This window comes from Camellia sinensis, chromosome 4 (genome assembly GCF_055761805.1).
Source record: "Camellia sinensis isolate YWXY chromosome 4, ASM5576180v1, whole genome shotgun sequence".
In the NCBI taxonomy this organism is placed as follows: Eukaryota; Viridiplantae; Streptophyta; class Magnoliopsida; order Ericales; family Theaceae; genus Camellia; species Camellia sinensis.
The window spans coordinates 83301860-83317677 of NC_138964.1; the positions used below are offsets into that span (position 1 = coordinate 83301860).

General features: G+C 35.7%; 1 protein-coding gene across 1 annotated transcript; it reads right to left on the minus strand.

Moving 5' to 3' along the window:
- Window positions 1-8486: 8486 nt before the first annotated feature.
- On the minus strand, window positions 8487-9876 carry LOC114315953 (uncharacterized). Its single transcript, XM_028262587.2, has 3 exons — window positions 9585-9876; window positions 9340-9510; window positions 8487-9210 (listed from the first exon to the last, which is right to left on the minus strand). The coding sequence occupies exons 1-3, from the start codon at window positions 9750-9752 to the stop codon at window positions 8989-8991; spliced, it is 561 nt and encodes a 186-aa protein (XP_028118388.1). The 5' UTR covers window positions 9753-9876; the 3' UTR covers window positions 8487-8988.
- Window positions 9877-15818: the final 5942 nt, after the last annotated feature.

Genomic DNA, 15818 nt, shown 5'->3' on the forward strand with positions numbered 1-15818 from the left:
GTGCATTCATCCTATATTGAGTTGTGCATTTCGACTCCTCGGCCATCATGCCTCGGCATGCGTGATTGGTGGCACGAGGATCGAGACATGCATATATCTGTGCAAATACATTGCTATGCCCCTTTCCTGCTCTCTGTTGCAGCAAAATCAAGAATCAGCAACTTTTTGGGGCTTGGCACGCATTTCAAGAACAGGTGTAAACAGAGGCTAATTGGGGCATTCCGGTGGATTTCCGCGCAAGACAACCCGGACATGCATCATCCATCAGAAGCAAGGCAGTCCCTGGCTTGCATGCCAGTTTTATTTATTTTCTTAGTTAATTCATTAATTAATTAGGAATTTGTATATTATTCGATTTGTAATATTTGGACTGTAATATTTGGACTGTATTATTTATTCGGACCCTCCGAGTGAGGGCACAACTGTAATAAGTGTGCGTGAGTGTGATGTATGTCTTCCAACCCCACGTCTTTCTCCCTTTTATTTATCCGCTTTTGATGGTTAGATCAGGGCATATTTAAATTAGCATACAGTATGACAGCATGTTTGCATCATCCATCTGTATTGCATGCACCGGGCTCGGCACATCATACTAACTGCATTGTATTTTCAATTTCCAAGTTGAATACATGATAGTTGTAGCATTTCATATACCATCTTAGAATAGCCGAGCCTGCTATAGTTGCATTTTGCATGTGTTACATTAGGCATTTCTGTATACTTAGGATTCATGCTTGATTTCTAATAAGTATCTATTTTGGCTTGGAGTACCCGGTGAGTTTTATGCTTTAGCATCCTTGCATGTGTGTGAGTCAATGCCATGATAGCATGCTTACCATGAGGCTATGTGCTTATCTGATATATCTGCCTGAATGCCTGTGGGTGAAGGTTGGGTTATCTGAATTGGAATGAATCATCAAAATGTTTCAAACCTACCTGTGGGTAGCAAACCATTTTCAAAAACAAACATAAAATGTTTTGTTCCAATTCGGGCGACCCGGTCTATACTTATATGCTGTGAGCATCACATAGTAACCTAGGCTAATAATCGGAATAAGAACATACAATGTTTTCAAAAATTGATATCATGGTTAGTAGCGGCCGGTCTATGACCGGGCGAGCGGGGGTTCTCACGAAGTGACCTTCCCCAATCGTACCCAAGTTCCCGAGCCGAGGCAACTTTGGTGATGACGGACACGTGGCCTTTTGGCACCGAGTCAGGGTTTCCTAAATTTCCCAAAATAAAATATTTAGGTGGCGACTCTGTATCTGGCAAAGCAGTCCATGTTTGGCACTTCTTTCAAAAATCTGTTTTCTTAAAACGATTTGCCGGATTTGGACTCTTTGGTTCAGATTTAGAACCGTGACTGCAAAAGTCGAGTCCGAGCTGTAGCGAGGTCCCCCGCGGGCTTGTTACACCAGGGTACCAAGAATTACTAGTGATTGAAGCGACCAAGGCGGCTAAGGGGCCATTAGTTGTTGTTTTGTCTAGTGGTCTTGTTGATCTTTCATTTGCTAATAATACCAAGGTTAGAGAGATCTTGTGGGTGAGTTATCCTAGACAAGCTGGAGACGACGCCACTGCCCAAGTAATTTTTGAAAAATTCAATATAGGGTCATCATCACTCTCACCCATGTGGTCAGCTACATATATATTTCTATATATCATAATCCTATAGTAATACTTTGTTTCTATTGTTAGGTGGGAGGTCCCTTTTTAGTTGGTATCCCCAAAGTTATGTTGATCAAGTACCCATGACAGACATGAACTTAAGGGAAGATTCCACAAGAAATTATCTAGGTAGAACTTATCGATTCTACTCAAGAAAATTTATGTACGAATTTGGTCATTGACTCAGCTACTTAGTTTTTTCAAAGTTCATCATGTTTGTCCCCTCCACTGTGCTTGTGAGGCCTAGGGACAACACAAATGTGATAGTCTCATTCAACTCCATCGACATTTCTAGTTTCGAATGCCATAACTTATACTTGGACGTGGTGATTGGATTAAGAAATTATGGGCCAAAGGATGGAACTCGTGTTGTACTGGTATTCTGGGAGGCAGCAAATGCACATCAAAAGTTGATTGGGACACCTAAAAGGCAACTAGTGGCATTTGAAAGAATCCAAGTGAACATTGAGGAGACTGAGAAAATGACTGCGAAATTGGATATATGCAAACAACTAAGCATTGCGGATTGGATTGGATTGGGATAAGGAGGCTAATACTTAGGTAATATCACCTTTTGGTTGGTTGTTCCCACGAACAACAAGCAATGCATCAGTTTATGATTAGTAGTGATGCGAAGCTTTCAATCTCATCTTCACCTTTGGAAATGAAGTGCTTTATCTTTCATATGTGTCATCTAAAAATAACTACTATAATAATATATGGGGTTACATATAGTGCAATGGGTTAAACTACGTATATATATACTATACACAGTACACATAGATATATATATATATATATATACACAGATCTATTTATATATATCCTAACATATATTATAATGTGTTTTCAATTTGTATATATATACCCTAATATATATGTATATACATACAAATTAACTCACTGATATATACACGTATATATACACTGTTGGTGCCGAAATATATATACACAAATTTACTCACTGATATATACACTTACACACAGTTGGTGCCGGAATAATATATATATATATATACACACAGATTCATTCATTAATATATAATATAGACACATGGTGGATCTGATATATACGTATATATTCTGATCTTCGGGAGGGCGTCTCCGACAAGAGAGAGTGGGTGAGGAGTGAGATAGTTGGAGTGAGGTGATCTAGGATATGGATTTTCGCGATTTCATATCTACTTGAGTATCATCAGAAAATCGCCCATAAAGCATCATCAGATCTACTTGAGTTTCATCAGAATATCATTAGAGTTATTACTACATATGTTAAACAGTGCATTCATTAGAGTTATTTCAGTTTGGTGAAGGTGGAAGAGAGTTTGATGAAGAGGCATGTGCAAAGACTGGTGTGGAGGATGGAGAGTGGGTTAAGGTGGCAAGTAATAACAAGGAGATTCTACAAAGGATTGATAATAAATATGGTGAGGGAATTGATGGTTGTGACAACTGGGTTTTAGTCCCAAGCATAAATGATCGGGGTAAGAGTATCGAAAACCCAAAAGGCGAAGGCAAGGATAGGGCTATAGATTGCATACTTGTTGTGAATACGAGAACACACACACACACACACACACACACACACACACACAGAGAGAGAGAGAGAGTTAGTAGGGTTGACAATGTTAAAGATAATATTTTTACTCCACGGTTTGTCAAAAGTCTGAATGGGCAAGATGAGAGGAGGCCTGGTATAAACTTAGAAGTAGTGCTAGAAGGGCCCCAAATGGGGGATATACATAATAGGCTAAACAATGTAAGTAATACTTGTTCAGCTCAAGTCCAAGGAGTTAAGAAAAGGCATAACCCAACTCATGGATCAGACACTCTTTCAAGAGAAGGAAGTAAGAAATGATTTGTGCAAATTTTCCATCTCCTCCTCATCATCATCTGATCAACAGAAGAACTAAGTTTACATGCTTTTTCCCATATTTGTACAAATATCTATTCAAATTTTATAATCGGTTGAATTCTAATCTTTTATCTGTCTAATGAATATTATATCAATATTATAGTTATGGAGCTGATAATATTTAAATTTAAACACTACAAAGTCTTTTTGATCATACACAAATATATATATATGTATATATATATACAGAGATCCAAATATATACCCTAATATATATTAAAAAGTGTTTTCAATTTGTAAATATATACCTAACATCTATTACAAAGTGTTTTCAATTTATATATATATATATATATATATATATATATATATATATATATACCCTAATATATATTAAAAAGTGTCTTTAATTTGTAAATATACACCCTAACATACATTACAAAGTGTTTTCAATTTGTATATATATCCCCTAATATGTATTATATATATAAAAATACACTCACTGATATATATACGTAAATATACACAGTTGGTGCTGGAATAATATATATGTGTATATATACAAATTCATTCACAAATATATACATATATATACACATAGTTGGTGGATCTAATATATACGTATATATTTGAATCTTCGGGACAACGGCTCCAGTGAGAGAGAGTGGGTGAGGACTGAGCTAGCCGAAGTGAGACGATTTGGGATATGACTGTTCGCGATTTCAGATCTACTTGAGTATCATCAGAAAATCGCCACCGATCATCGGTGACACTGGAGTGAAAGGCGACAATAGTGGTGGTTCAAAGATGAAGATGAAGATGAAGAAGAAAATGAAGAGAGGAGAGAGAGAGAGAGAGAGAGAGAGACTTCTCAAACATCCTTATGGCGGTGGCCGTGGCGGTTTGGTGGCCAGTCTTCCTTGTCCCTTCACCAGATTGAATCCAGCATTTCCTCTCACGAACTCCGAGATTGCCCTCCAACGTCATTGATGGATCCTAGTGAGATGGTAACGGCGGAGTGGACTATGACGATGTGGCTTCAAACGGTGGGACTTGAGAGAGAGAGAGAGATATGAGGAAAGGAGATATGAGAGATCTGAGATATGAGGAGAGGATAGAGAGAGATATGGAAACAAGATATAAATAAATAAATATTTAAAAGATTTATCAATTTTACATAATTTTATCTTTAGTAAGTAGAAATAAATTTTAAAAATTCAAAAATATTTTTTTGACATTTATTTTTGTCGAATTAATTTATATTTTATTAAATTGACGATTTTATTCTTGAAATTAAGTAATAGTATCTTCAATTGTCTTTATTTGGGACAAAGTTCAAAATTTACGATCAAATGTATCACAGTTGAAAAGTCATGAACTAAAATAACACAACTCTCAAATTATAGAGACTGTTAGTGTAATTCGCCCTATAAAAAATATTTTATCACATTATTATTCTAAGGGAATGTTTGGAGTGTCCTAAATAAATGCACTTTTTATCTTTTTGGACTAAAAAATTGAGAAAAAAAATAGATATTTGGATTAATTTTTTGACTTTTTATGAAAAAAATGTGTATTAAAAAATTGTATAAATTAGTGTGTAGGAGAAAATTAGAATTGGGAGTTGTACAGCCGCAATTTTTGACTTTTGATGAATAGTGATAACTTTTTGAATAACCTTTTGACTTTTTAACTTTTTTTTTAAGTTGTCAAACTTGACCTACGTCCAACTAATAAATAAAGGATAAAAACAAGCAAAGAGTTCTTTGATTTTGAGATAGAAAAGAGAGTTCATAGATGTTCAATGTGTGGTTTGCCGCCGCCGCCGCCCGGGTGGGGGCTCAAGCTAACAGTAATGTTCAACTGAGCAGGAGCGCCATGGCCCTCCGCTGTCTCTTCCGTGCCTCAAATATGATTGAGCATGTACAGTAAAAATAAAAAATAAAAAAAATAAAAAGCAAAAGGCAGAATCGAAATGACAAGTGAGGAGAACAAACCCATCAAGACCCCATTGGTCCTGATTATGCCATTATGCTCTGTTTAGTTAGGAAATTTAGGAAGGAATTTAGAAAGAGAAATAGAAAAGTTATGTAAAATGTGAATAAATCATGTCTATATTTTACATAATTTTACATAATTTTTTTTTTTTTTTTTTCAAATTTCTCCCTAAATCTCTCAACCAAACACAGCATTAAAAAGGTTCGGATCAGCACAAATGGCGACTCCATTGACGCGGTTATAAGAACTGGTAATGCTGGTGACGTGGCCCTCCTCTAAGTAGCTGTTGAAAGGTAGCTGATACGTGTCCTCCATGTCTTGCAATGTTACATGCGATAAACCAAACTACTAAGGTAGCGTTGGGTAATATTTACCCTTTTCTTTTTTAATAAAAATTTTATAAATTAATTTTTATTTATTTAAAAAGAAAAACATAAACTAAAAAAACATTTGGTTTAAAAAAAAATGTTTGAAAAATTTTTAAAAAATATATTTGTTCATGCATAAAATATTTATATTTATTTTTTATTAAAAAATATTTGGAAGTTCTAAATTATGAGCTCTGAATGAGCTCTAAGGGATGGGCCCCGTTTATTGAAGTTTTTTTTTTTTTTTTTTAAATTTTCATTTCATTAGAGCTCTTAAATTAGAGGGATGAATCATTATTGTTTTTTATTATTTATGACAATAGAATTATACAAATTATAATTGAAAAAAAAATTAATTAAAAAAATTATTTGAAAAAAAAAATTGTTAGTCAAATTTTTAAATTTCTGTTTAAAAACAAACGTAAGTTCATTTTTTGTTTTTTCTTTAAATTTACAAATTGAAACAACTATTTTTTTTATGATAATTTTAAAAAAAGTTATAAATATAAATTAAAAATTAAAAACAGCAACATGCCCTAAATGTCTCCTTAAGAAAAAATGTTTCGTTGTTGCAACTAACCACTAAGAGTATCTCCAACAGTGAATTTCTTTTTTCACCAAATTTGAATAAAAAATGACTCATTTTCTCAATTTAATATCAGTTGCTCCAATGGTTCATTTTCATCAAATCTACTCTGGGGACAACCGGTTGGTCGACCGGCAAGAGAAAAAATTTTTATTTTTATTTTTTTGAATTGTTTGAACCAATAAATTTGAACTGTTTGAACCTTTTAGTGGTCGACCGATAAGGCAATTTTTTTTTTTGAATTATTTGAACCCATATATTTGAACTGTTTGAACCTTTTAGTGGTCGACCGGCTGGTTGACCGGTTCCTCCCTCCAACGGTCACACACAGTGATTTGCTGAAATCTGTATTCTGTCCTCACTTTGATGATTTGTTTGATGAATTCTCAATTTGATACCAGTTTGGTGAGCATGAAAAAGTGTTTTTTTCAACAAATTTTAAATTTGATGTCAGGTTTGATGAAGCGTTGGAGATGGGTTAACAAAAAAATGTTTTGGTTACGCCTTGGCATCGAAGTGGAATCTGTCCACTATCATATGCGGTGTAGTGCTGCTTACAACAGGCCACCACTTTCAGCCTTACGACACTGAAGTTTCCATCTTGGCCAACCTCCAGGAGTCCTCGCGCATAGTTTACAGCATATTCTACAAATACAAAAGGGTCCTCACCAGCAGTCTCTTGTTCCCAACCCCACCTTGGATCTCGAAACACGTTGACATAGACACATTGTGTATGGCTCTAGCCTCGGTTGACATCACCCTGCCCATCTCGAGCCAGAGCGACCTGTTGAAACGAGCGGCCAAGAGAATGACTGCTGGAAAGCTAGGGGCATCGGGCATGGTGGCATTGAAGTTGACGCCCAGCCCCATTCTTGCCACTCTGTGCAGGGCCTCGGACCACCATTGGTATGGTGGTAGCCCAAGCCGAGGGAACCCAGTGGCATCGTTGATCAATTGTTGGACCTTTTCTTCAATGGCCATCCTAGAAATCAGTATTTTTTTAAATTTAGCCATTCATATTTAAGTTTTTCTTAATTTATGTCTAAAATTAATTTATGTTTAAAATTATATAAAAAATGATATATTAATAGTCACGTATCATATAAATATTTTATTATATATAACTCATTATAAAAATACAAACTTCAATATAATATATTTTTTATATTATATGATATTTTTTTATTTAATTTTGAACAAAAATTAATTTTAAGACTAAAATGAAAAAAAAAAATTGAAACATAATGGCCCAAAATGGAAATAAACAAACCCAAAGTGAGAAAAACACCAAACAGAAAAGGGGCAGAATGATAATTTACCGTAAAAAAAAAAAAATATATATATATATATATATATATATATGCATGAAAATATATTGAAGGAGCAAAATTTTGAAATCTCATAATTTAAACTAAACCAAACCAAACCAAATAGTATATTAACCAAACAGTGCTACATACACGCTCAGCAATGTAACTAATTTCTTTCCAAAAAAAAAAAAAATTACTCACGAACAGTAGCATTAAATGTGCCAGGAACAGACAAAAAATAAATAAATACATAAATAAATAAATAAAAACCAACATAGGAAATGAAAAGAGTTGATGAAAAATGCATTACTTACTCTGTCGCCTTCTACCATCGGCCGTGGTGACTAGGGATATAATCGGTTCGGGATAGTTGATATTTGAATGAAATTTTGTGCCGAATTGATAATGTCAATTTTATTATATTGAAAATCAATATAAATTAATTTTTTTTTATCAAACCGCCCGATTCAAACGGTTCGATTCAATGCAGTTTAATATATTTAAGTACTTTCAAAATTAAATCATTTCTTAAATTTGCAGTATAATAAATAATTTATATAAAAATATTAAATTTAACCATATCTAATCTAACCATTCACAAAAATACAAATAAAAAAATTAATAAATACAAACTCTTGAAGCTTTTACTGGATTAGAATTGAAAACAAAATATAGGCACCGTTTGGGAAGGTGGGTTGGAGGCTTTTTTAGCTATTTTAGCCACAAAAAACAAAATAGGCTATTTTAGCCATAACAAACAAAACATCACATCCAACCCATAATCATTACATTCTTCTCTCACAAAAAAACTCAAAAAAGCCAAAAAGCCAAAAAGCCCTTCCCAAACCAAGCTTTTAAGCCCAGGCTAAAATAGCCAAAAAAGCCAAAAAGCCAAAAAGCCAACCCACTTCCCAAACGAAGGCATAATCTCAGAACCAAAGTCTTAGACATCAAAACAAACCCAAAACTTAAAACAATCATCCCATAAGTCTAAACCACAAGTCTATCAAATAGAGTAAAAATATTCATTATATATTTAATATATATTATATGTAAATATATTCGGTCGGTTTCGGTGCAAATCGGTGTATAGTGTATCAAAACCGGCACCGAATCGAAAATTGAAAAAAATTAATTTTCAAAATCAATCAGACCGATTCAGATTAAAAAATCGACCAAATATGACCGATTCGATCGGTTTAATCGATTTTTTCGATTTTCCTTATATTCCTATTGGTGGCAGTGGCGGAGACGGCAGCGCGTGGAAGAAACACACCAGTTCCGCCGTACTCTCTCACAAAACCGCCGCCGCCGCGCATGCCAAGCACGGTTCTCTGCCGGTTTTCCAACACCCGGTTCTGCAAAAGCCGCTTCTGTTCTCTCTGCAAAACCCTAGCCCTTGTTTCCATAAAGCTCTCAACCTGCCAAACAAAAAATACCACCCATCAGCATTAACAAAAGCTGAAAACGCACAAACCATGAAAGAGACAAACCCAGTACTACAAACAAAACAAAACAAAACAAAGAAAAAAAAAGACAGTGGTTTTTACCTGAGGTTGTACAAGGTTTATAATCTGATGTGGGTAATAAACGGGTCTAGAACCCACCCACAGGTTCAACCCATGAAAACCAAGTCCATTACCAACCCCAAAACCTCCATCGATGGTAAGATACCCGGTCGGCAAAGAACCCATCGAATCGTACCGAACCGGTCCGAACCGCTAAAAACACACAAAAAACGAAAATCAGACCGCCATGAAAAAAGCTTAAAAACACGACAGAGAGAGATGGGTACCTGGGTTTGGTTTCGGTGACGATCAAGGAAGGCCAAGGCAGCGAAGCGACGAGCGAGGTCGGAGGGGTAGTATGGTCTGGTAAATTTGGAAGGGATTTCCTCGAGAGGGAAGATATCAGAAGGAAGCCATAGCTCTCCATCGTCCAAATTTGGAGGAAAGTCCGCCATTTCTAGAGAGAGAAAGAAGTGAGTGAGAGTAGTGTGAGTGTAGTGTAGTGTTCGATTTTGGAGAGAGAAACAAGGGGGGAATTTCAAGGGTCCAAAGCGGGATGTTGTTGAGAGAGAGAGAGCGAGAGAGAGAGAGAATGGTAGAGAGAGAAAGATGAGGTGTTTGATATCAAAATGACGTTACGAGTTTTCTCTCGCTATAGGTAAATTACACTTTCTACCCTTGATATTTGATATTTTTATTTTGGCCTTTAATTTTTTTTTTTTTTACTTTAACTTTATATATTTTTAAAAAATAATTTTTTTTACAAATAATTTTTTTTTTAAATTAGAAAGAAAATATCAAGTTAATTGTTACCTAACATATTAAAAAAAATTATGTTTGAGTTTGAGTTTGTGTCAAATAATAAAATATTTTTATATTACCTAATTGTCAATATATTATTTTCTGTCTAATTTTAAAGGGATATTTTTTCGTAAATCTCTTTTCACCTATTTATATTTCATTTGGTCCACATTATAATTTTATATTCCAATAAGTCTTATAAGTGACATAGTTACCAAAATATCCCTAATAATATTCATATTTATAGTGTGAATATTCCGTAATGTGAATGTTCGCACCGTCAATGTGAATGTTCACATCATCAATGTAAATGTTAACATATCAATGTGAATGTTCACACTATCAGTGTAAACATTTACACATCAATGTGAATATTCACAATGTAAAATATGAATGTTCACATCACCAAATTCCTAATCGTTCAAAAAATATTTGTAAGGGTAGAAATATCTATAAAATACTTTAAATATGAGAATTAGGATTTAGTAAATCAAATGTTCAAATAATAAGATTTATTGGAATACAAGAATATCTTATAAATTAATTGGAATACAAACACTTAAAAAAAGATTTTCTAATAAATCTCTCAATTTTAAACATAAGTTAGTTTGTTGGAGTAAATAAAAAATGATAGAGCTTATCTCATATTAAGATCTCAGCATGAGAGAATTTTGGAAGCCTATAAAGTCTACCACGGATTCCATTTTAATGATATGAATCCTTTATTTTGTATGACTCTCAGTGTATATTATTTATTAAAAAAAATAGTTCGATTCAATAATTATAACTTTTTTCAGATAAATGTAATAACATAAAAAAGCTACGATTATTGAAACATCCTAAATTTTTTCATAAATAATATATATTGAGGGTTTTATAAAATAACCGGTTTAAGTCATTAAAATGAGACTTGTGAGAAGTCTTATGAACCCTTCAAGTTCTATTATATCGAAATCTCAATATGAGAGAAACCTAACCTGCTAAAAAAATTAGAACGTAAAGACTAAAATGAGAAAAATAAAGTTTAACGGCCAAAGTATAAAAAAATAAAAAGAATAAGAATAAGAATTAATATAGAAGGGACAAAAGTGTAATTTACCCCTCTATATAACATGGACCGTAGTCACGAGACCACTTGCCAATGAGAAATCGGGCGTGGGCCGTATTAATCGACGCTCGTCTCCACTACTCGGCCGTTTTGGCTTCTCACACTCATATAATCCCTTCTGTCGCACTTTTCTTCTGATTTTCTTACTCTCGCGTGTATGGAAAGCATATTTACTCGCTGGTTCTTATTGACACCGTTCATGTTGGACTAGTGGGCCAAGTAAGTTTAACTTGGGATGAAAGGTGGCAGAATTAGAGAGCGAGTATAATGATTATGCGTACTTGACGAAGTAGGCCATGGTTGTGTGGAAAGGCTGCTATTATATGTTGCGTTGGCAGAAAATCAACTGATGCGGATGCTATCTGCACACTCGCCTCTCAAGCTGACACGTGTCAATCTGTAACATGCAGTAAGCCTCGATAGTAGTAGGACTGATTTTAAAAAACCCGAAAATCCAAAAATTGGTCCGATTCAAAAATTTGATTGATAAAAAAACAAAATAAAACAAAATATTAGATTTGATTTTCTTTAATTGTTAAAATAAATAAATCTTATTATGATTCTATTTTAATTGTTAAAATAAATAAATCATGTTTCACAATTCGATTTTATAATTATAATTTTAATTTAAAATTGAATTAGATGGTTTAGATATATAAATACTAGCGGCCGAAACACATGCAATACATATACAAATTAAGAAAAAAGTTATATTATGCAATTAATATTTTCTCTAATGATGTACATATGTATCATTAAGATAATATAATGTAGATTAAACATTTCTAATCATGTGCAAGGTAACATTTGATTTTAATATATATTTTATAAACAAAATATGTATAACTGTTGGCTTTTTGGCTTTTCGAAGGGTATTTTTGTGAATGTGAGCGTGCCAGAAAGGATCAATCAGTCCTTACAGAAATTGTGATTGCCAACCAATTATCAGACGATTGTGTTTTAGTTCTTTTCAGCCTCAATGAAGATGACTTTTACTGGTGGCTTGACTTAGGAGAAATTAAGAGAGAAAACAGTAATATGAAGAACAATTGAAGTATTTCATAAAAATGAACACTTACAATGGTCCGAACTCAGCCTCAGAGCGGTTTACAACAGCAATCTACTTGAATCTACTTGAAGCTACTCCTATGAATCGAAGTGCAGTGCTGGTATTTAAAGTACAGGTATTTAAAGAACAGGTAATTAAAGACTGGAAATGTAAATGACTGGAAAAGAAAATATATGAAGTAAATGACTGGTTTGTATGATCTGAGTCCGTCCTTTTTCCTGGGGGCTGCTCTGCTATTTATACTCTTCAGTGATGACCTTCGAACTGCACTTCGATCCGTCGAACTGCTCTTCCATGATCGCTGATCATGCTTCCTTAAAAGTAGCTCCATTACGCCATTACTGGCAGTTGAGCTTCCCTCTTGTACTGGATTTGAATATGAGTAACCGTTGAAGACACGTCATCTTGCATCCCGTTATTTGATCTAGTGTTACTCAGATCATGTGAGGACCAATATTTATTGCCACGTGTACGATCAGGATTAAAGGCTTGAATAATCTTCCTTTATTACCCTTACTATGCCACGTGTCGAACTGTAACTGGCTTTTACAAAATATGTAGCCAACATTACCCCCCGCACTAATATACCCAATACTTGATGATATTAGTGGATTGCAGTTTTCCCGCGCTTCCAGAACGCGTATGGAGTCCATATTCTGGAAACACAACCGTCATCCATTTGGAGATCATCTGCATTAACTCGTCGAACATCCCAATACCTTAGTATTCGAACAGGCTATGGCTGCATCAACTTCCCTTTCTATTGATCAAGCATATGAAGAGCCTTTGAGTGATGTTGTTCCCCCTCGAAAGAACCTCTACGCATTCATTAGCCACCTTTACCCGCCCTTCTATATTCAGGTAATGGAGGCTTTTGCAGATTATAAACCTTTGGACTATGAACACATTGCCTTTAATCCCTTGGTTTACAAACTTACAGATACAAAGAGTTCTTCCCCTAAGCTCCCTTTGTATTCTGACCGAACTACCCTCGAGCCTTTGCTTCGACAAGTTGCAAATATGGATCTAGGAAACTCTTCTTCACAGACCTCTGCATGGGATGAAACTGTGACCTCTTCATCCTCTGGAGCTTCTGGCTGGACAAGCTGGTCCACTCCTGAGACTTATGATCTAAGGGAGCGAATCAATCACCATTTTGTTGAGTTTACTGACCCCTTGGAGTTTCCCTCCTACGCTCGAAGCTCAGTGGTCTACCCTTACGTGCCCATTGACCTTCGACGTAGCTTGGAGGAGAATCTGCTTGTGGCTTGGTATACTTCTTCCATGCCTACGAAGATAATGCACCCTGCCCAGCGTCCAGAAGAAGTACAAGGGTACACCTCTTCCTTTTTAGCCAAAAAGGCGAAGATTTGTTCTTCTGATTGGCTTGACTACATTAATGCCTTTGTTCCATCTGCTCCCGTGCCATCTCCCATAATAGAAGCATCCACTCCTTCTTCTGCATCTGCATCCTCTGAGATAGAAACACCTGCTCCTTCCCCTTCGTCTTCTGAAGCAGAACCATCTTCTCCTTCTCCTTCTCCTTCTCCCATCCTCTCCTGGACAGAGAAACTAAGACTTGCCCTTCCCATGGACAAAGTCTTTCCACCTTACCAACCTCCATCACCCCCTTCTCCAGCCGAGCGAAAGCAAGCTCAACTTTTGCTCGCGGCTTTCTCCCATCTGCCCTTCAATGTTCTTGAAGATGACATTCCTCTTAAGAACTTTCAATGGGCTTGTGATATCTTGACTAGAGGTCATGTTCTCAACCCTATTGCCCAGGCAGAACTTCATTTGTTTTTGGACCAACTCCCAGTGCTCCTCTACTGGCATCAAAATTCTAAGATCACCATCCAGAATCTGGATCAACTCTTATCTCTCCGAATTCATGCCCAATATGAAGCAGAGAATTTTATCGAAGAGTTCGATGACTTCAGGAATAAAGATTCTGCGTACTGGGATGATTTGGTTATAGATGAATTGGAACAAAAATCAAGGGAAGAGGCCTTCGAAGCAAAGGCTGAAGAACTCTATTATGAAGTGAGAGCTCATCAGCTTATGCAATCAACTTTAGAAGAGATAGAAGAAATAATAAAGAAAGAACAGAAATTTATTGACCATTGCTGGACAAAATTTCATGACCTTGTTATTTATTCTATTCCTTATTTTTATGAGCTTGAATTTGTACCCAGATAGAGTTACTTAATGTAATCATCTTGGCTTTAATATGAACAAAGTCTTTCTGTACTCAACACTGTTTGACTCTATTTCCTTTCATCTCCAAAAGCTAACTCATAACTTCGATTTGAACAATCTCATCCTTCGAATCAACTGTTTAATGAAGAACTAAAAGAACCAATCATGTCTTTGTCCAATTCATGGAGTAAAATTGACAATTCTGGCAGATATTATTTTAGTACTTCGATTTCAATGACTTTACTTTTTCAACACTAACTGTAACCAATATATGGTCATGGTTGATATAGCCAATCAATTTTAAACTGATCTCTTTTGGCTTCGAAGGGCAAACTATGGCAATTCCTTCTTGCTCATGTAGAAACTAATAATTGGTCTTGGATGTTTCGAACAGTGCCCCTTTTCCTTAAAGAGTCCTAGGGCTTGCTTCGAATGTTGTCACTTTGACTGATAACCTTCGAACAGGTCTTTGGATTTTTGAAGTAGACCAATACTTTGAGTATTCAAGCATTTTTAAGCATGCAGTATGCTTCGAAGTCGGCTTCTGCATTTCGAAGCCGTTGTTGTTTGAAATTTTAGCGCCAAAATTTGGCTTCGAAGCTGGCATCAATATGCTTTTCCCTCCAGAAATTATCGATGTTGAAAAAGATTCCTTGTTTTCGCACGTTTTAGTACTTAACGACTTACGAGATATATTCCCGCACACAAAAGTTATTTAAAACCTTTTCACTCTGTGCCTCGGAATTGCTTACGCATTCAAACCCCCTCTAGATTTCCATTTCTCTCTACTCCCTTCTATATTTTCCGAAAACTCACTATCAATGGCTTCTTCCTCATCAAAAGTTCCGACCATAGAGCGCGTAAGCTCATCTGTGGCTTTGAAACGGCTTATTGATGCTGAATGTGAGAAATACAAGGGTGATGAGAAAAGTGCTATCGATGGGCGTATCTTTATCCCTCGTCGCCATGTGCAGCGAGAGTACGTGCTTGGACCCATTTTCAAGGAGATCCCTTCCGAGCTTCCCGCCCTATATCCTCGCTTGGAGAATCAATGTCTTCTGTATGAGGGTGGTCTCGACTGGAAAGGTTGGAAAGTCAATCGTCCTCACCGATGCTGGCCCACGATGAGACCAGAGTGGCAAGAATGGTACGACCGGGTTGTCCCTGCTAAGACATTGGACCTTCAAGAACTCTGCCTTCTTGATGCTCTTCGACTATCTAGGGTAACTATCTCAGAGGACCCTTTTCTAATCCCCGCTGCTTTATGTTTTTGGAACCCTATTTTCAATTTCTTTCAGTTTAGGTGTGGGATGATGGCTCCCACTGTTCTTGATATTTGCCATCTAT